Source organism: Camelina sativa, chromosome 1 (genome assembly GCF_030686135.1).
Source record: "Camelina sativa cultivar CO46 ecotype springtype chromosome 1, ASM3068613v1".
NCBI lineage: Eukaryota > Viridiplantae > Streptophyta > Magnoliopsida > Brassicales > Brassicaceae > Camelina > Camelina sativa.
In genome coordinates, this window is record NC_141880.1 from 11,907,442 (window position 1) to 11,926,447 (window position 19,006).

Consider the following 19,006-nt stretch of genomic DNA (forward strand, 5'->3'; position numbering starts at 1 on the left):
ATGACATTGACACGTTAGAGGTAGTTGCTTGAAGTAGGGAACCTCTTCAGTAGTAATCTCTCTATGGGGGTATAACTTAGTTTTAAGGCGGGCATAGTTGTCCACGACGTGGTGGTTTACGCTTCTGTATCTGTAGAGAGTTCGACTTCCACATTGTAATCTGTGACTTCCACTTCACTTCAAATTGTTGATTCATTCTTGTAACTTGTAACAACATCTCAAAAGCTTTTCTTTTGTTCTACCGTCAGAAAATGTAATGACTGGGTTAATTGATTTATTTGGTTGAGTCTTAACCGGGAATAAAATCCCGGTTATTTTTTAATCTAAACCAAACCGTGTTTACGATATATTTTGAGTCGTGATCGAGGACTGGTTAAGTGGGACTGTGGGAGAATGGAATCAAAATCAGAGCAAAACGAGTGGAGCTCAGGCGTATGGGCTCACTTAACCGATGTCCGGCGACGATCGCCGCTGGTTCAGTGCATCACCAACTTCGTCTCCATGGATCTCGTAGCCAACACGCTTTTATCCGCCGGCGCATCTCCGGCGATGGTCCATTCAGTCGTCGAGATTCCTGATTTCACGCCTCATATTCACGCGCTTTGTATCAACGTTGGAACACTTACACCTGAGTGGCTTCCCTCCATGAAAGCTGCCGCCGAAGTCGCTTCTCAGCTCGGAAAGCCTTGGGTTCTCGATCCCGCCGCCGTGAGTTGCTCCGGGTTCCGATTAAAGTCGTGTTTGGAGCTTATCGGGTTAAAACCTACTGTAATCAAAGGAAACGGTTCTGAGATTATTGCTCTCTCATCCGCTTCACCGGGTCAGACTAAGGTATATGATATAGAGATATTGAGAGGTTTAGTGTCGGTGGCTGAAGAAATTGAATTGACTTGTAGTTAGTGAAACTCTGAGTGTTCAATTCAGTTCGAAGTTTTAGTGAAGTTGTTTGCTAATGTGTATGAGTTGTTGTTTGTTTTTATCCTAGGGTGCTGATAGCTCTCATGAATCTACAGACGCTATAGAAGCTGCTAAGTCATTAGCTCTGTCGAGTGGTGCAGTTGTTGCAGTGTCAGGAGCTGTTGATATCGTTACAGATGGGAACCAGGTTATTGGTGTTCACAATGGGACGAAGATGATGCAAAAGATCACTGCAACTGGTTGTTCACTAGCTGGTCTGATTGCAGCATTTCTTGCTATCGATTCATCACGGCCGTTAGAAGCTACAGTTTCCGCTATGTCTGTCTTTGGCATCGCAGGTGAGTTGGGTGAAGCTATGGCAAATGGTCCAGCTTCGTTGAGAATGCATTTGATTGACTCTTTGTATGGGTTGGATGAAACCTCAGTTCGTAGCCGTGTGAATATCACAAGGTTTGGTTGATGTACAAGAATCTTCTTCTTGGAATAAAGTTTCTGAAGATATCACAAAGCCATAGGAGGAGTCTCATGAGACTGCTGTAGGTTTGTGACTGCTGTTTCAGAATTCTTGTAGTTACAATCCTAGGCTTTAGAGCAATGTTCATAAATACACTATCACAATATTAGAATTTTCAGGGCTTTCTGTGATTTGCTTTCAATCAATAACTGTTACATACAACAAACAAAGAACATTCACACAACACACATGCACAAATTTTAAAATCTTTTGGTAAGGCTCCTTTTGTGTTTTCTTAGTACTTCAGATGGACAATGATCCTCAGCAAAGACTCTGCTCCATCCACTTCATGCTGACCCGATGGAATCAATGGCCTGACCTCTGCAAACCCACAAGCGTTCTTGAACCTACCTGTTCCTCCGGTCACTGACAGATGCGACATGGCACTTCCGATCCTATAGATTCCGTAGAAGTTGAGGTTGTCGTTGTACTCTCCACCTTCAAGCATAGCTGTGAAAGCCATCATCTGAGTGCTTCCGTCTGCAGAACTTGCAACATAAACTCCTTGAGCCTTACCAAGCGGCTGCGAACCCAAGTCAGGACCAGATGTGAGTATGTCATCGATCACGGTGATGGTGCCAAACCCAAGACTCAGACCATCAGGACCCAGCTGAGTCTGAATTCCATTAAGGTTCTGACCAGAGTATGCTGTACCAGACAGGCCGGTTCCAAGAGGTACACCGTTGATGCCGTTAACCGTTGGGAGTGCGCCGTTTGCATTGGGTATGGCTATACCGTTTTCGGGAGGAGTGAAACCAATCTGCTTAGCAAACGGAACCTGACCATTGTAAATGTTCCCGAGCAAACCCGTGATGGGTCTTGCAGTGGGACTGCTTCCTCCAAGTAAATCGTGCATGTAGAGTTCGAAAATGGGGTCTTCAGGTGCAGGATCAAAAGCTGCTGCAAACACAGCAACTGTGCACAAGATTGTTGTTAAAAGCAAGAATGGTGATTGCTTGATCATCATGGAGAATGTTTTGATTAGATGTTTCTCTGTTTCGTGTTTGAGATTGTTTGTTGAATATGTGAGATTTGTGCAATGGGTGTTTAAATAGAGAGAAGTGGTGATTGTGAAGTTGTTGCGATTTATGATTTTGTGTAGTTGTTGAAATGTGTTCTTTATAGCTGTGCTATCTCGAGTGTAATCCAAAATATTAATAACGTCAGAGAATGATAGAAAACTCATATTAGCGTCTATAATTTAGTGGTTACCAAAACATTTTTCAATATAAAGCTCTAATTTGGTGGTTTAGGTTGAATAATTCTTAATTAGTTCAAGAAAATGAGAAAAAAAAAAAAAATTGACATTACTAAAATTAATGAGAAAATGTTCTAAACATTATAATAAAAAATTAATAATCGTTTAGTTTGTGCGCCAAATTAATATGAGAAAATGATTAAAATAAGAGAAGAAGAAATTAAAAAAGAAAAAAAGAGAGAGCTGCGAATATATGATTAGTTTCCATATTGCGAAACCCTAAACCCCCAAAATGTCATTCGCCGAGGAATTTGAAGCAAGTAAGCAAAATCGTATCATCATCTTTCCATTTCTCAACGATTCGTGAAATTGCTCGGCTTATTACGTTAAGCTAATTCGATTACCCAAAGTTGTTTTAGATTTGATTAAGCTTTCGTTGCAATATTTGGGGGCATTTTCTCTATGTACGAAGAGAGTGATTCACTAATTCTCCTACGATTGTTACTGTTTGTTACCTGTAATTTAGATTGTTCTTATACTTATTTTACTTAGAATAAGCAAAAATGCTTGAAATGTAATTTTTATAATCAGAACCATGTAAGTGTTCTGTAGTAGGAAAGCGTATTGAGAGTTGTTGATGTGAAGTTAGATTAGAACCATTGTTTGTTTAATCAATTTTGTGCCAAATGTAATTTAAAGTATCATTGTCTTCATTGTGTTTTGGTTCTTGGTTTGGTTCTGTCACGGTTTCCTCTCCCTTTTGTGGATATCAGGCAATAATAATGAAGCAAACTCGTTCTTGACATCTCTCTGTTGCTTGCAGATCTTGTGTCGCTGGCCCATGTTTTGCAGAAGAAGTATTCACTCTTGCGTGATTTGGATAAAAGTTTGCAAGGTAACAACAATCATATCATTTTCCAAATCGTAATCTAAAGCAGATTAAAAGCATCATTGTTATGTAGCCCACAGTGAGTTGTAACTTATTCTTGACTAGTAATTCCTTGGAAAGGGTAGCGTAGAAATGATCTTTACTCATTTCACTAAACCTATTTCGTTGGAATTCATATGCTCTGGATAGTTTCTTGTTTTCGGATGAGTTATGTTAGAGATGACTTGTGGATTGCTTTCATCTTTGTACAGCAGATATGATCTTTTGGTCATTTCATTGGAATTCATGCTCTGCATAGTTTGTTGTTTTCGGATGAGTTGTTTGCTGTGTGTTTAGTATAAAAGTCAGACTTTGTAAAGCATCTTCATAGGATCTCTGTTTATTTGTTATGTGGATTGCCTTCATCTTTGTTTTATGTCTTTTGTGTGTGTTTAAGCAGAGAATCAAAGACAAAATGAACAACGATGTGAGAAAGAAATAGAGGATATAAGAAGGGGCAGAACTGCAAATATCACACCCAGTAGTACCTCTCTTACACAGTTCTCAGAGGAAGCACTTGATGAACAGAAACACAGCGTCCGAATCGCTGACGAGAAAGTGGCGCTGGCTATGCAGGCATATGATCTGGTATGCTTCTTTAATTTCTTCTTTCCTAGTCTTCTGAAGAGGGAGACTCTCCCTCTCTGTTTATGGTGGTGTCTGACCTCGGATTTGTGTAGCTTAAGTTTGCTCTTCGGTTTAACCTTGTGGATTATTCTATTCCTTAAAGTCATTATCTTTCAGATTATATATTGCTTCAGGTGGATATGCATGTTCAGCAACTTGACCAATGTATGAAAAAATCCGAGGAGATCCGCAAAGGTCATTTTCTGGCTTGCTGTTAGTCTTTTGTCGACCTTGAGCTTCTCTCTTATCTTATTCAGTAGTAAACATTAAAGGGTGTGGTTTGTATCAGAGAAAGAAGCTGCCGCTGCTGCATTAGAACTTGAGAACAGCGAGAAAGCCGGGAAGGCTGGTGAAGGTGGAAGAGGAGGGCGAAAGAAGTAAGTGGCTTTCAGCCTTATCTTTTATATCATAACATAAGTTTCTCAATCTATTACATCGCCCAAACCACTGTTGTTGAGAAATATGAAGTTAGATCCAATGAAATCATTCATTCGATGTTGTGGCAGGACAAGGCTAGCGACAGCTGCGTCGACAGCAGCAACATCAACAGGTGTGACTTCAAGTAATATGGATTTGGATCTGCCTGTGGATCCAAACGAACCAACTTACTGCGTCTGCAACCAAGTTAGCTATGGCGAGATGGTTGCTTGTGATAACAATGAGGTATGGATTTTAAATTCTATTATTGTCTCTTTTCACATTGTGAAACACTCTTTGAGACTGTAAATTAACTCAAATGCAGTGCAAGATTGAGTGGTTCCATTTCGGCTGCGTTGGTCTGAAAGAACAACCCAAGGGGAAATGGTACTGCCCGGATTGTGCTACAGTCAAGAAGAGCAGGAAAGGTCGATGATTTGAATCTTCATGTCTGCTATAATCCAAACAGCTTCATAACTACTGTAATCCAAACAGTTTATATATCAACCCATGTAAGATGTTGCCATGTCAACTTTGTATTGTAGAAGTCGTTTTGTTCTTTGTTTGACAAAATAAATAACTGAGATTGGGGTAATGGTACATCCACGAATTCAGAAACGAAGAAGCCATTCAATGCAAGCATACAGAACGATACCTTAAAAAGTTATGATGCTTTAAGTCTCATAAAATTTGCAAGTGTGCTGTTTATTGTGAAAACAGTTATTTGGGCAACACAATGAAAGACAAAAGACTCCTAAAAGAATCGTCTCTCTTTTCTTAAGTTAAGATCATTGGTGAGAGAGAGAGAGAGTTTAGTGATCTTATAGTCAATGCCTCCCATTGCAGTTTGCACGCATGCCTCGTGCTGAATCGATTTTGTCTTTTTGGAAGCTCAAACACTACAGCTTCAGTTGTTGTCAACAAAGATGAATGCATATTTCTTCTGTAAGTATGTTTACAGTTTTTTAGACCCATATCGAAACGAGAAAAAGAATATTGTTAGGCTTAGCTTTTGATTACCTTGCAGCATCAACCACAGCGGTCCTGATCACTTTCAAAGGGTCTACTATCCACCAGATTCGTTCTGATCCAGCTTTCACCATATCCACACATTCACCTAGTTTTCATCAAGAGTTAGCTAAAGACAATCTTCAGATAGATCAAATGTGAAGTGATGTTGGATTGTGAACTCAAACTAACCAACAAAAACAGCACCTTGCCCCAAAACCGAGGTCCAGGATCTTCCTCCAAAAGCTTGCTAACAGAAACAGCACCTTGCTCCAAAACCAAGGTCCAGGGTCTACTCCAAGAGCTTGCAAACAAAAACAGCACCTTCATGTACAACATTTGAAGAAACTGTGGGAACAAGAGTCTGGCAAACCAAAAACCATTAAACAACTTCTTTTTTAGGATCATTAGATCAGATGGTCTTCATTTTAGATAACTGCTAACCGTCAATGTGTTCTGAATGATCTGCATCTTTTGGTCAGAGTTGGCTGTTGTAAGCTTTTCCAACTTCTTTGCTGCATATCATCTGCACCTCTATTTTCTTTAGGACTTCCAGCAACCAAATCAAGGTGGTAGAAGCCATTGACTTCTTCAGTGGTCACTACCAATAATCCTTGCAAGAACAAGTACCATCCTTAAAATGATGGAACCGATTGGTATCTCTCTCCCAACCACCTTTGACGCCAATTTGATTGCTGAGTGGCAATCCCCGCAAACACGGATGTTCTTCTTGATGTGTATGGTTGATCCAGGAGGAGTGTTGAGAAGCGCAAATGCCAATGCAATTTTCTCGCTATGATATTGTAAATTCACTTCGCTCTCCTGTTGATCCACATGGACTATTACATGGCTGGTGTCTGGCACATATCCCAACTCCTTGATCTTTGCATAAACCTCTTCCCACTTGAGAGCAATCTCCTTCCTCTGTGGATGACGTTCATCATTCGCCACAAACATATGGATAGCATTCTCAATCTCTACCCAACTGCAAGCAGGTTCCTTCTTAACTCCACTTTCCTTCATCATCTTTCTCACTCTCGCAGCATCGTTCCATCTGCCACCTGATGCATAGATGTTATATAGTATTACATGAGGACCAGGGTCGTCAGGGTCAAGTTTAAATACATGCTCGGCCGCATAAGCTCCCAATTCCGTATTCTTATGCATTCTACAAGCGTTAAGCAGGGCCTTCCAGATGGCTGCAGTAGGTTCTATTGGCATTTCTTCAATAAATCTCAGTGCCCTATGAAGATCACCAGCTCGCCCTAGAAGATCTACAACCGTGACATAGTGCCAAGCCTTGGGTACTATCCCATCCTTCTTCATCAATTCAAAGTAATGCCACCCTTCATCTAGAAGACCAGAATGGCTGCAAGCTGTAAGCACAGAGAGAAACGAGATCTCATTGGGACAAATCCCACCTCTCCTCATTTCCTCAAACCAGCACACTGCTTCTTTTCCAAATCCATGTTGCGCATAAGCAGTTAACAGCGAGTTCCAAGACACCACATCCCTTTTAGCCAATCTATCAAATATTTTCCTCGCATCATGGATGCTTCCTGATTTTGCATACATGTCAAGAAGAGTGTTTCCTGCAAAAGCCACAAGCTTTTCACCGGATTTAATCATATACGCGTGAACCCATTTCCCTTGCTCCAAGAACCCAGTACTGGAACAAGCACCAAAGAGGCTAGCGTATGAGAAATGAGAAGGCTTGAAACCTTCTCTAAGCATCCGTTGAAAAAGCTCAAAAGCCTTCTCTGTACCACATCTCCTAGCATGACCAGCAATCAGAGCATTCCAAGAAACATCATTCCTGCTCTCAAGCGCATCAAAAACCAATTGTGCATCATCCATAAGACCATAGCGAGTGTCCAAGTCAAGAAGAGCGCTACCAACATGAACATTCGAATCGAATCCACACTTAATACAGAACCCGTGAAGTTGATGACCACAACAACCTTTCGTCTCAGCTGCAGCAGCTTTGATCACACTAGACAAAGTGAACTCATTGGGACTAAATCCAAGTCTAACCATCTGATTAAACAAGAGTAACGCATCACGAGGTCGACCATGCTGCGAATAACCAGAAATCAAAGTGGTCCATGTAACAAAATCTCTCTCAGGCATTTGGTCGAACACTTTACGAGCTTCCTCCAAACTCCCGCATTTCGAATACATATTGAGGAGAGTGTTGTACATAACGAGGTCATGACGAAAGATGGATTGAATCAGATGAGCATGAACGATCTTTCCCTGAGTGACTAACTTAAAGACTGTACATTTCTTCAGCAACGTGTTGTAGAAACGTCTATCGGCCGGAACATAACTGCTCTCGTGACCGTTGCTATCAGTGCGGAGAAGCAGATCATTGGATTGGTCGTCGGAATCTTCAGATACCAGTGCCGAAACAGAACGTAGACGCCGGAAAATTTTCAGTTGGGAGAGGAGACGATAAGGGAAACGAGCACATTTTAAAAATGCAGGTTTCGTTGTCGCCATGATCGTGCACATCACAGATGCTCGCGAAGCATACGAACAGTACAAATCAAAAAGTAGGGTAAGAGTAAGACTAAAAAAGGTTTCATTTTTAATTCAGTTATTATTCAGTTAAGAGTCAATTGGGTTTTGGTGTACAAAAATCTGAACCAAACTGTGTTTCAAATCACTTCAGTTTCCTTAATGTTGTCAAGGCATACACTTGGGCTAATGATTCAATAAAAAAAAAAAGCAGACAAGTGATTTCTAATAGAAAACTTTGATGCTAATTGGTCTTACAAGTGTGCTCTGTTTATTGTGAAACTTTCAATGTTATTGAGCAACAAAGGCAAAGACAAAGACTAGACTCCTAAAATAAATCATATCATACTCCTCTTTCTCAAGTTAAGATTGGTAACTGGTGGTAGACAAAAAAAAGACAGAATTTAGTGGATCTAGTAGTCCATGCCTCCCATTCCACCCATGCCTGCTCCAGCTCCTGCTGACTCGCTGTCGTCTTTCGGAAGATCAACCACTACAGCTTCAGTTGTTGTCAACAAAGATGACACACTGACAAAAAACAGAAACAACAAGTATACAACTTTAGCTTCTTAGACTTACATGTCCAATTGAAAAAAAACGTCATTTGTTAGGTTAGGTTTTCGCTTTTTAATTACCTGGCAGCATCAACCAGAGCCGTCCTGATCACTTTCAGCGGGTCTATGATTCCAGCTTTCACCATATCCACATATTCACCTAGTTTTTTCTCCAGAGTTAGGTAAAGACAATCTTCATATATATCAAAAGTGAAGTGATGATAGATTCGTAAACTCAACTCACCTTTAGCTGCATCATAACCGAGGTCTGTGTTATCTTGTTCCAAGAGCTTGCCAACTATAACAGCGCCTTCAACTCCAGCATTTGAAGCGATTGTGTGAACAGGAGTCTGAAGAAAACAAAACCCGTTAACAACTTATTAGGAATAATCAGATCATATGATCTTTATTTTAGAGAAATGCTAACCTTCAATGCGTTCTGAATGATCTGCACACCAATCTTCTGATCGAAGTTGGCTGTTGGAAGTTTTTCCAACTCTCTCGCTGCATATAGAAGAGCCACACCTCCTCCTGCAAGTGTTTTGTAATGTTTCTTAAGCACATCCCAAATTTTCTTTAGCTTTTATGTCAATTGGGCTTTCTTCACCAGAAGAGACATACCTGGCAAAATACCCTCTTCAACGGCTGCTTTAGTGGCATTCAATGCATCTGTCACTCTGTCTTTCTTCTCACCAACTTCAGCTTCACTTGCTCCTCCAATCTAAACACAATTAGCTCCAGAATCTATAACATGACACTTACAAACCAGGCTGCTATGATTATGAGACTGCAGAAACAATTAATGGACCTACCTTCAAAACTGCAACACCTCCAGAGAGCTTAGCCAACCGTTCTTGCAGTTTCTCCTTGTCATAATCTGAGGTGCTGAGTTCAATTGCTGACCTAATCTGTTAATTGCAATACCAAACAATTAGATGGATCACTATTTTACATCTTCAGTTCATTTGATTATAAATAATAAAATTTTACCAACTAAGTGACCAAGGTGTTAAGACAAAAACCAACCTGCTCACATCTTTCCTCAATGCCTTTCTTGTCACCAGCGCCATCAAGAATAACAGTGTCGTCCTTGGAGACTGTAACCTATAAATAGCCAGACAAGTCTCAACTACAATTAAAATCTAACAACAAATATGCTGATAATACCAAAGTCAATATAACTTCATACTAAGAGCCCCAATGTCTATATTAGTCAAGGTTTCAATGGCTACCTTTTTGCAGGTTCCTAGCATGCCCAGGTCCACCTTCTCCAGATTCATGCCGAGCTCTTCCGTGATAACCTACATCAAGCCAAGTCATTAATCTTCCATTGAAGATAAGAGATTCACAAGACTGACACATTACACAACAAATTTACTACCTCTCCACCAGTAAGGGCAGCAAGGTCTTGCAAATTGGCTTTCCTATTCTCTCCAAACCCAGGGGCCTTGATGGCACAGACCTGTTGGGAGGACATTATTAATCACAAAGCAAAGAAGATCACCCCTAAGAATCAGGAGACAATAGTAAAAGCTTCAGTTGTTCAAACCTTGATTCCGGCACGGAGCTTGTTAAGGATAAGAGTTGCAAGAGCATCACTTTCCACATCTTCCGAAACAATCAACAGTGGTCTTTGCCTCTGTAACGTTTTAGATGGACAACGGAAACCACATTAGATGCCTTTCACACAGCATTTTTATGAGAAAATATTTTCAAATATACTATGATGATAAAGCAGACATACCTTCAGAGCCAACTCCAACACTTTCACGATAGAGTTGATACTTGAGATCTTCTTCTCATGGATTAGAATGAGAGGATCGTCTAGTTCCTACATAAATTGAATTCAAATTCAGTAAAATCTATAATTAATTTGCCACATCAAGACTTAATTGAGCAGGGAGTCAAAAACTTACACATTTTTGAGTTTTTTGATTAGTAATAAAGTATGGGGACGTATAACCTCTGTCCAATTTCATCCCCTCTACAACTTCCAACTCGTTAAACAATGTCTTTCCATCCTGCAATGCATTTACCCACGTTAGAGTTATGGTTTGACCAATACATAAGTAGAAACATAAGCTAACATTCAGCAATTCACTTACTTGGATTGTGATTACACCTTCTTTGCCAACCTTCTCCATAGCCTTTGCAATAAGCTCACCAATTTCCCTCTCTCCATTGGCAGAAATGGTCCCAACCTGTGCAATCTCTTCAGATGTGCTGATCATCCTCGCCTTGCTTTTAAGGTTTGTCACCACAGAATCAACTGCCATGGAGATACCACGTCTCAAGTCCATCGCATTCATACCTGCGGCAACTGATTTGCAACCTTCGGTGAATATTGCCCGGGTGAGGACAGTAGCACAAGTGGTACCTGCAGCGTTGCAAGTGTTAGTAGGTAGTCTTGCAAAGTTTATACAACTGTGAACCACGAAATCAAGTTAAGAGCCAAGAATTTTTCAATCAAAGTGAATAACTTACCATCACCAGCAACATCATTAGTAGCATTTGCAACCTGCTTCACTAGACTGGCACCAACGTTCTTGATTTTGTCCTTGAACTCAATGCTTTTGGCAACTGTCACACCATCTTTTGTCACTTTAGGAGCACCCCAACTTTGCTCAATCACAACATTACGTCCCTTCAAAATTAGAAACACAGATATCAGAAAAGCCAGTCACATATTGATGCTTAGATCAAACTGCCATTTGGGATAACAGAAACGGATACAAAAGTAAAACAAGATACAGAATAAACCGGTCACACAAAGCACAGGAAATGACAGATTTTGCAATAGACATAAACCTCAAACCAATTCATGTCCAAATCAATTCAAAATGAGTAGGGTAGAAAAAAACAAGAGTACCTTAGGACCCATGGTGACTTTAACAGCATCAGCAAGATCTTCAACACCCTTAAGCATCAAAGCTCGAGCTTCAACACCAAACTTAATTTCTTTGGCTGCATAGTTCCTGCTCCAGCTCATTCTGCTCGAAACCTGAGTACAGAAAGGATGATGAAGTAAGCTCGTACCCTCAAAGCTACAGAGTACAGACCAATTAAAAATCAAATTCAATCCTTAGAATTTACCTGGCGAGTGTTTTGAGCAATCCTAAGAACAGAGAGAACAAAAAAGAAACCATTTTTAATATCAAAATTAGTAAATCAAAATCTCGGGATATTAAAGCAAATAGATTTGAAGAACCCAGATAAATTGAAGGAGACTAGATCAAAACCCAGATCGATTCAATAACTCATTGCCTTCCACTGTTAAGTGAACCCATCAGAAAACTAAATATAAAAAAAAAAAAAAACGAAGAGAGTGAGCTTTTCCTACCTTGCCTTGGAGGCGAGGTTAGAAGCGAAACGATACATGGTGACTTAGAGGGAAGAAGATGAAGGATGAAGACGCCGAGAAGGAAGATATGAATCTGACGAGCGAGTTAGATCAGTGGAGAACAGGCAGAGAGAGAGAGAGGGGACTTAATAAGCGAAGGAGGAGAAGAGTCTAGAAACAGCTGCTACTTACTGCCTAACTATATGAGCCTTTAGGGTTTTAGGGCCCTTTAGGGTTTAACTTATCATTTGAATCCTTTTATAAATTTCCAAAATTTTATCAAAAAGATAAAAAAAAATTATGCGTTTTTGATAAACAGGATTTATGATTTTGCGATATCATACACTAGATTCGGACCTCTACGTGCGGATTAATTTAAAAAATTAAGGTTATTATCAGGTTTGCAATATAGTACGTATGTGAAGGGTAATGTTTATAAACATATTTTTAACGAATATTAGTAAAATTTCTAATCCAAACTCGTATCAGTATAGCATTTGATAAGGTTTTGTTTTTAGACGAAAAGAATGATCATATATGTTTTTTTAGACCCAAAGTATAAACAACTACAATTACAAAAAGTTAGACAAAAATAGAATATTTATATCTGGAAAAAAAAAACTTGTCATGTCCCATATATGTTATGTTTATTATATTTTATGACCGTAATTTCAATAATGCTTTATCCATTTGAGATTGTATATTTTAGTCCAATAGATAAAGAAATAGGTAGAAGATTTAGATAGAATACTCGTATTTCATGTACTTTTTGTTTGGATATGTAATTTTTACAAATTAGTGGCATTATACAAATTTTCTTTATTTTCTCAAAATTATTTATCAAATTGGATAAAATCTCCCATAATGACCTAAATTGTATAGCGTGGCAAACCCACATTGATAGGCTTACCTCGTAATGGTTGTGCTATTTTTTTTTGTATTGACCAAACTGACTTTTTGTAATTTTTTCCTAAAACTATATTCAATGGTATTACATGTATAATAGAGAACTTTATGCCTATATAGTTAAAAATGCTTCTCTTTTAATAGTATAGGTTTATCTATTTGAGATTGTATATTTTAGTCCAATAGATAAGAAAATATGTTTTGTCCAACAAAAATGATATGGGAATATGTAGGAGATTCAAAACACACACATTTACTAAAAGGTGCAAAAGTGAAGAATTCTATTTTTAGCTAAACAAACAATTACTTTCATATTTAAGAGTATTATGTTTGATATGTCACAAACAAAACAAAACCAAACAGAGTAAAGGAGAAATCGTTTTTCTTCTTCATTGGCATCGGTCTCTAGGAACCGGCTACCTCGATGGCAACAACTCTTTGTGCTTCCGAGGCGGCCTCATTAGCTTCCTTCTCCAGAGTCTTGTCGTTGGTCTTTGGTGTCACTTATATGATTTAATGAAACCTCATGTTAAAATAAAAAAACTTGCGTTTACCTATTAAACCATCCTTCCGTTGGTTTAATTTTCATTGCCGCGGTTGATGTTAACACCTCTATTGTTTAACACCAAAGAGGAAACAAATTCTTGATTTTAAAAGGTAAGATAATGGTTTACATAAAGATTGATGGTAATTAAGAAGAGAGAATTGAGTAAATTGACTTACTCTTTTCTGATGCGAGTCCATCACTCGATTGTTCTTCAAGATCTCAGATATTGTTACGACAGTTGTGATTGCTATAGACAGAAAATTATATCATACATATTACGGGACCTACATATTACACGTAAAAGAGAGAAACCGATCAAAACACATATCATATATTCATATGACATGATTAAGTTATAATAAGGAGTGTTTTACCAAAAGATTGAGCAATCAATCCTAATCTCGAATGATGCCAACAAAAAAAAATAGAAAACAGTCTAATGATTCAAGAAAGTACCCATATTTGATATATTAAACGTTTTTTTTGTTCAATCTGTATGTTTAGAAGAGTTACCATAGACACTAATTAAGTTACATGACCCATACATGATAAGTATATAAAATTTACAACCAATTATAATTTCTAATAGAACAAAATAGAAAAGTTTGTTCCATGAACTCTACAAAAGGAAAAAACGATGATGATGGATGAGTTATAAACTAAACACAAAGAACAAAAACTAATTAAAATCACAAGAATAATGAAAAAAAAAAAATTCTTTTGGTGGTTCGTAAGATATTGCATAAGTGTAACCTTCAGAAACTGTACTCAATTGTCTTATTCACTTCAAAATTCATTTTTGTTCTCTGTAAACAAACAACATTAAAACATATAACATTAGTAAGTTATAAGAAAGATACAATTGATTATAAAATTTATCATATATAGAGACTTACAGTTTCATCATCAAGAACAATTTAGAAGGGGTTCTCGTAACTGTGTAGTGTATTGTTTCTACATATGTATTATCTTTATTGTAACCGTGAGGACGTATTGAAATGTTTGACGACTTTACTGCTGGTTGCTGGTGCTTCATTTTTTATATCAAATCTTTATTGTGAGTACTTTTTTGGTTCTTGGGATGTGATAGTTTTTGGTGAACTGAGAGTGATATAGATCAGTAACTCACACGATAAATATATTTATTATTTATAGGATAGGTTCGTCGGTTCCAGAATATTTTTTGAAATTCATTCACCTAACTTTCTATAAAATGAAACTATATATTTTTCTGAATAAAATTCTTAACAAAAAGATTTTGGAAGTTCCTAAATTTACGATGATTTGAATATAACTACTTTGGAGAATTTCTAAATTTAAAATTTCAAATTTAGATATTAACGTATTAGTAATTAATAGATTTAGCAAAATTAGGAATCTCATAAAGTTATTAGAAGTTTATGGAGAGTTTCTAAATTTAAAATTTCAAATTTAGATATTAACGTATTAGTAATTAATAGATTTAGCAAAATTAGGAATCTCATAAAGTTATTAGAAGTTTATATGGATTATGATACAATCTTGATATGCATATTAGTTAATATTCTTTAAATTTTGGATTTTTGACTTTGTGATTAATATTTCAGTGGTTTTATATATAATTAGATTTTTGAAATCGCAGTATATGATATGAAAAATTTAGGGAATTACATATCATTATAGTTGTTATTGTTATGGTAAATTTTAAATATGCGGAATATATAATTAATTATTGTTTTTTAATTTAAAGATTATGATAGATTCATAAAATAAAATTGTATCCATATATTGTTACCTTTACAAAATCACATTATAATTGTTGGCGTCGATTAGGGGATTCTCTTGTCTTGTTAATAGCGTAGATGGTAGTTCCTATTTTTGTGTTTAGTAGAAATTAATTTTGTTTTCCTTAAATTATTTTTCAGTTTTATGTTATATATCCCTGTACGCAAACCCCAATTATTGGAATATATGTTTGGATACGGATAATACACTTAAATATCAGTCTGTTTGGTTCCGATTTTTTGGCTAAACTTATCACATATAATATCTGTTTGACTCTGAGTTATACATGATCTTTATTCTGTTTTTAATGGTATTTCATTGTAATAATCTCAAACTCTATGTCTTTTTATTAAAAATGCTTCCCTTTTAATAGTATAAGATGTCACATTTTTTGTATAGCACCAACTGGAAAAATTACATTAGACCGAACCGGACCAAATTGTCTACTAAAGTGATTCGGTTTAAATTCGATTACAAAACAAATTCTTTTCGGTTCTGTTTCTACAAAACTGGTTTGTTATTTGAGTTATTTTTCAAAGATTGTGAATTGGAGATGATCATTTGGTTTTAGTTTGGTTAGCTAGTTTTAGCTATTAAAAACGAATACTATAAAAAGTGATTTGCCTCTTTGGTGTCTACCCTTGAAAGAAGAAAAAGAAAAAAAATATGTTTAAGAGCTTTTTCAATCTGTATAAACAATGCATGATTGTGTTGTGCCTCACAATAGAGAAGTAGAGATATATGGACAACAAACAGCTAAATGTGTAGCTCTCTTTGTGGAGGTCATTGATGCGAGGTTGTGTTTTACACATATCTCTAGTTAAAAAAGGATAGACAATTGGAATATCAACAAGTGAGTGCAATGTGGGTATATTGAGAACATGTTTGTACTCACTCTTGACAATTATCATATAAATGATTTGGTACTGTTGATGTATGAAATCGACTTGATACGAGGCGTCAAGCTTGATACGGAGCGTGAAGCGACTTGATACGAGGTGTGAAGTAACTTGATACGAGGCATGGAGCGACTTGATACGAGACGCAGAGCTGTTCGACATGAGTCGCTGAGCTGCTTGATACGAGGTGTGGTCAAAACCGTGGTGTGTTCACCGTTGCAGGATGCAGCTGGAGCGATGTTTGGGGGCGCCAACGGGTTCGCAGTGGAGGACGATGGCGCATAGGAGCCAACTGCTAATTCTTTGCAGCGCGCGGTGGCGTGGTGGAGACTATGTCGTCTGCGAGATAGCTTGTTGCGCATGATAAGTGTGCTCGAGCATGCGTGGGGGCGTGATGGTGTGATACGCGTTGTTCATGGGCAAGCTGATTGTCGGTGAGATCGAGGAGATAGCGAGCCACGAGGTGACGAGCTTGAGGGTTGGCGTGCGAGATGGAGTGCTCAAGGACTTGCCTTGGTGTCTTGGTTTTTTGGTCGTGGTCAAGGCTTATGCCATCGAGACTCTGCGAGATCGAGGCTTTTGCTGACGAGGTGACGCAATGGATATCGTACGGGAATGCGTATTTCTAGTGGCGAGATGACAAGGATGAGATCGCGATGACGAGTACGAGGGTTAGCGAGATCGATCTTGCGAGTTTGAGATTGACGAGCTCCGTGTTGCGGATTCGAGATTGTCGAGCTACAAAGCGTCAAGTTCAGGAGTTGCCGAGCTAGAGAATGGCGAGCTCGAAGCTTGTATACGAGATTGCAGCAAGCTCGAGACTTCTGCACACGAGACCTTGACGAGCTCAAGTTCGTGACGTTGTCGTGTCTTGGCGAGATCAAGTTGGCAGGGTCACCACTTGATGAGATCACCGCTTGCGGAGAAACTGACGAGCTCGTACGAGTCGAGACGTGCGCGTGTAGCAGGACGGTGCGATGATATGGCTTGACATGGCTAGGAGTATATGGGAACGTCGTGGCGTCAAGGCACACATATGAAATGGCGAGATGACATTTGTGATTGCACCTAGACATGAAGTCATGTCGGGAAGATGATCTCCGCAAATGCGTCTAGACGTGAAGCCATGGTGTGAAGATGATCTCGAGCCCTTCCCGGAGTTTGCTTCCGGAGGCGCCGACGAGACTGCTCAATAATGACGCGTCTTCGTATTATCGATTATTACTTTTGTTCTTGTTTTTTTTTTGTGTTTTTTTGTTTTTTTTTTCTTTTGTTACTACGAACTCGGTTGCTTCATGAACTTGGTCATTCATATTTTATTGATGATCTTCGCAAAAGTTGATTATTGCTGATTTTTGTCGCGCAAAGTTAGATTATTGCGAAATTATCCTCAAAATAGAGAAGCGAAGTTTTTGTTATTTACAGGGGTATATTGTTATTTACAGGGGTTAGATCAGTGCAGAACGTCTCCTGGCTTACCCTGGATATGTTGTTCCCCGAAACGTCTTGAGTAGACAAGACGGACTTGTCGTACTGTTTTAGGTGTGGTACGCGTGACCGGCTTACCCTGTGGGTGCTGCAGGAATTGCGTGTGTGCAAGTTGGGGTCTCGGCTTACTCACTCCGCTTCCTGCTAGCTCATTGCGAGTCTGGGCTCGGCTTAAAATGTCCTACCGAAGTAAGGACATGGATTATTTCACCACTGCACCCATGCGGAGCGCTTGCGAGTACGGACTCGGCTTTCAATCTTTACAAAAGTAAAGTTTGTGGATTATTTCACCACTGCATTCATGCGGAACGCGTTTATAATTGTACACCTGGCAAGGGCGACGAAGTGTAAGCTAATCCTTAGCAAGGCAGCATTGCCCAAAAACTCATCGGTGTGGCTCTTGCGTCCGGCTTATCCTGTGAGTTCTTAGACATAATCATATCCAAAAGAATGCTAAAGCAGGAGCTCGATATTGTCGAGCTTTTTTTTTTTTTTTTTTTTTTTTTTTTTTTGTGCCAAGTATGGCGAGAATTCTCCTTGATGTGTGGCGACACACATAAATCTGGACAAGGCTGAGAGCTAAGTGGTTGTGCCCTCGTATGCGTGTACAAAGCGGCTTGCGGATCCAGGTTTGGAGGCGTGCTCAATGGTGTGTTTGCGAGATACGTGGAATGGCTTATTGCCGCATTGGGCGTGGGTACGCAGGAGATAGTGTGATTACATCGAGATTGTGATGGTGGCACCCTTATCATCCTAGGGCGTGTCAAAGTGGAGGTGATTTGTCCGCGTGATGGCGTTGTAGTTGACGCGGAGGTGTCATGGCTCACGTGACGATACGTCAACTCCTAAGCGTGTCCGATTGTAGTGTTCGAGACTTGGCGAGGTCAAGGTCATGATGCTTGAGATTGTGGCATGCTCAAGAGTTGGCGAGGTCGGGATCATGGCTTGCTCGAGATTGTAGCGTACTCGTCGTTACGGGACCCGCATGGAGCGATACTTGGGGACACCAGCGGGAGGACGATGGCACGTATTGGCGTGGTGAGGTCTCGCGGGTATTGGAGTGGGAGCGTGCATAGGCTATTGGCGTGGTGGTGAAGCGTTGGCGAGACGTGGATGAGATTGCGATAATCATTTGAATGGCGTCTCAAAGATTTGCTCCAACGTGCTGGTTCATGGGCTTGGCGTGCTCAAGCCAGAGTTGCAAGATCGAGGGTGCAAGATCTTGCGAGAGTTTCGAGATCGAGAGTGCAAGATCGTGCAAGACTTGCGAGATCGAGAGTGCAAGATCGTGAGTGGCGAGCTCGAGCGAGAGTTGCGAGATCGAGAATGTGAGATCGTGCGAGAGTTGCGAGATCGAGAGTGGCGAGATCGTGCACTT

The 19,006-nt window shown here is 39.2% G+C and overlaps 3 protein-coding genes and 2 pseudogenes across 7 annotated transcripts; 2 read left to right on the forward strand and 3 right to left on the reverse strand.

Moving 5' to 3' along the window:
- Positions 1-108: 108 nt before the first annotated feature.
- On the forward strand, positions 109-2,629 carry LOC104789251 (hydroxyethylthiazole kinase-like). Of its 2 annotated transcripts, XR_015561299.1 has the most exons (3): positions 382-831; positions 986-1,458; positions 1,672-2,629. XR_015561299.1 is itself a non-coding variant. In XM_010514983.3 (2 exons), exons 1-2 carry the CDS (start codon positions 394-396, stop codon positions 1,376-1,378), a joined length of 831 nt encoding a protein of 276 aa, XP_010513285.1. In that variant the 5' UTR covers positions 109-393; the 3' UTR covers positions 1,379-2,629. The 2 variants fall into 2 exon arrangements, 1 of the variants encoding a protein (XP_010513285.1); XM_010514983.3 differs by having other exon boundaries at positions 109-831; positions 986-2,629.
- Positions 1,537-2,618, reverse strand: LOC104789247 (dirigent protein 16 pseudogene; annotated as a pseudogene). Its single transcript, XR_015561302.1, has one exon. The product of XR_015561302.1 is annotated as a dirigent protein 16 pseudogene (transcript).
- A 173-nt stretch (positions 2,630-2,802) lies between the features above and the next one.
- Positions 2,803-5,220, forward strand: LOC109124776 (PHD finger protein ING1-like). 2 transcript variants are annotated; one of them, XM_087457361.1, is made up of 7 exons: positions 2,803-2,950; positions 3,454-3,525; positions 3,959-4,146; positions 4,320-4,380; positions 4,475-4,562; positions 4,692-4,848; positions 4,928-5,220. In XM_087457361.1, exons 1-7 carry the CDS (start codon positions 2,923-2,925, stop codon positions 5,036-5,038), a joined length of 705 nt encoding a protein of 234 aa, XP_087313487.1. In that variant the 5' UTR covers positions 2,803-2,922; the 3' UTR covers positions 5,039-5,220. The 2 variants fall into 2 exon arrangements, with proteins under 2 accessions (XP_087313487.1, XP_087313489.1); XM_087457363.1 differs by having other exon boundaries at positions 2,841-2,950; positions 4,303-4,380.
- Positions 5,221-6,080: 860 nt separating this feature from the next.
- Positions 6,081-8,294, reverse strand: LOC147949807 (pentatricopeptide repeat-containing protein At3g24000, mitochondrial pseudogene; annotated as a pseudogene). The gene has a single exon (XR_015561304.1). The product of XR_015561304.1 is annotated as a pentatricopeptide repeat-containing protein At3g24000, mitochondrial pseudogene (transcript).
- A 55-nt stretch (positions 8,295-8,349) lies between these two features.
- On the reverse strand, positions 8,350-12,385 carry LOC104789271 (chaperonin CPN60, mitochondrial). Its single transcript, XM_010515002.3, has 17 exons — positions 12,025-12,385; positions 11,778-11,799; positions 11,554-11,685; positions 11,169-11,328; positions 10,790-11,061; positions 10,601-10,705; positions 10,429-10,515; positions 10,234-10,323; positions 10,066-10,146; positions 9,917-9,985; positions 9,711-9,788; positions 9,497-9,592; positions 9,306-9,405; positions 9,112-9,215; positions 8,929-9,034; positions 8,766-8,844; positions 8,350-8,658 (listed from the first exon to the last, which is right to left on the reverse strand). Exons 1-17 carry the CDS (start codon positions 12,060-12,062, stop codon positions 8,544-8,546), a joined length of 1,734 nt encoding a protein of 577 aa, XP_010513304.1. The 5' UTR covers positions 12,063-12,385; the 3' UTR covers positions 8,350-8,543.
- Between the last annotated feature and the right edge of the window lie 6,621 nt (positions 12,386-19,006).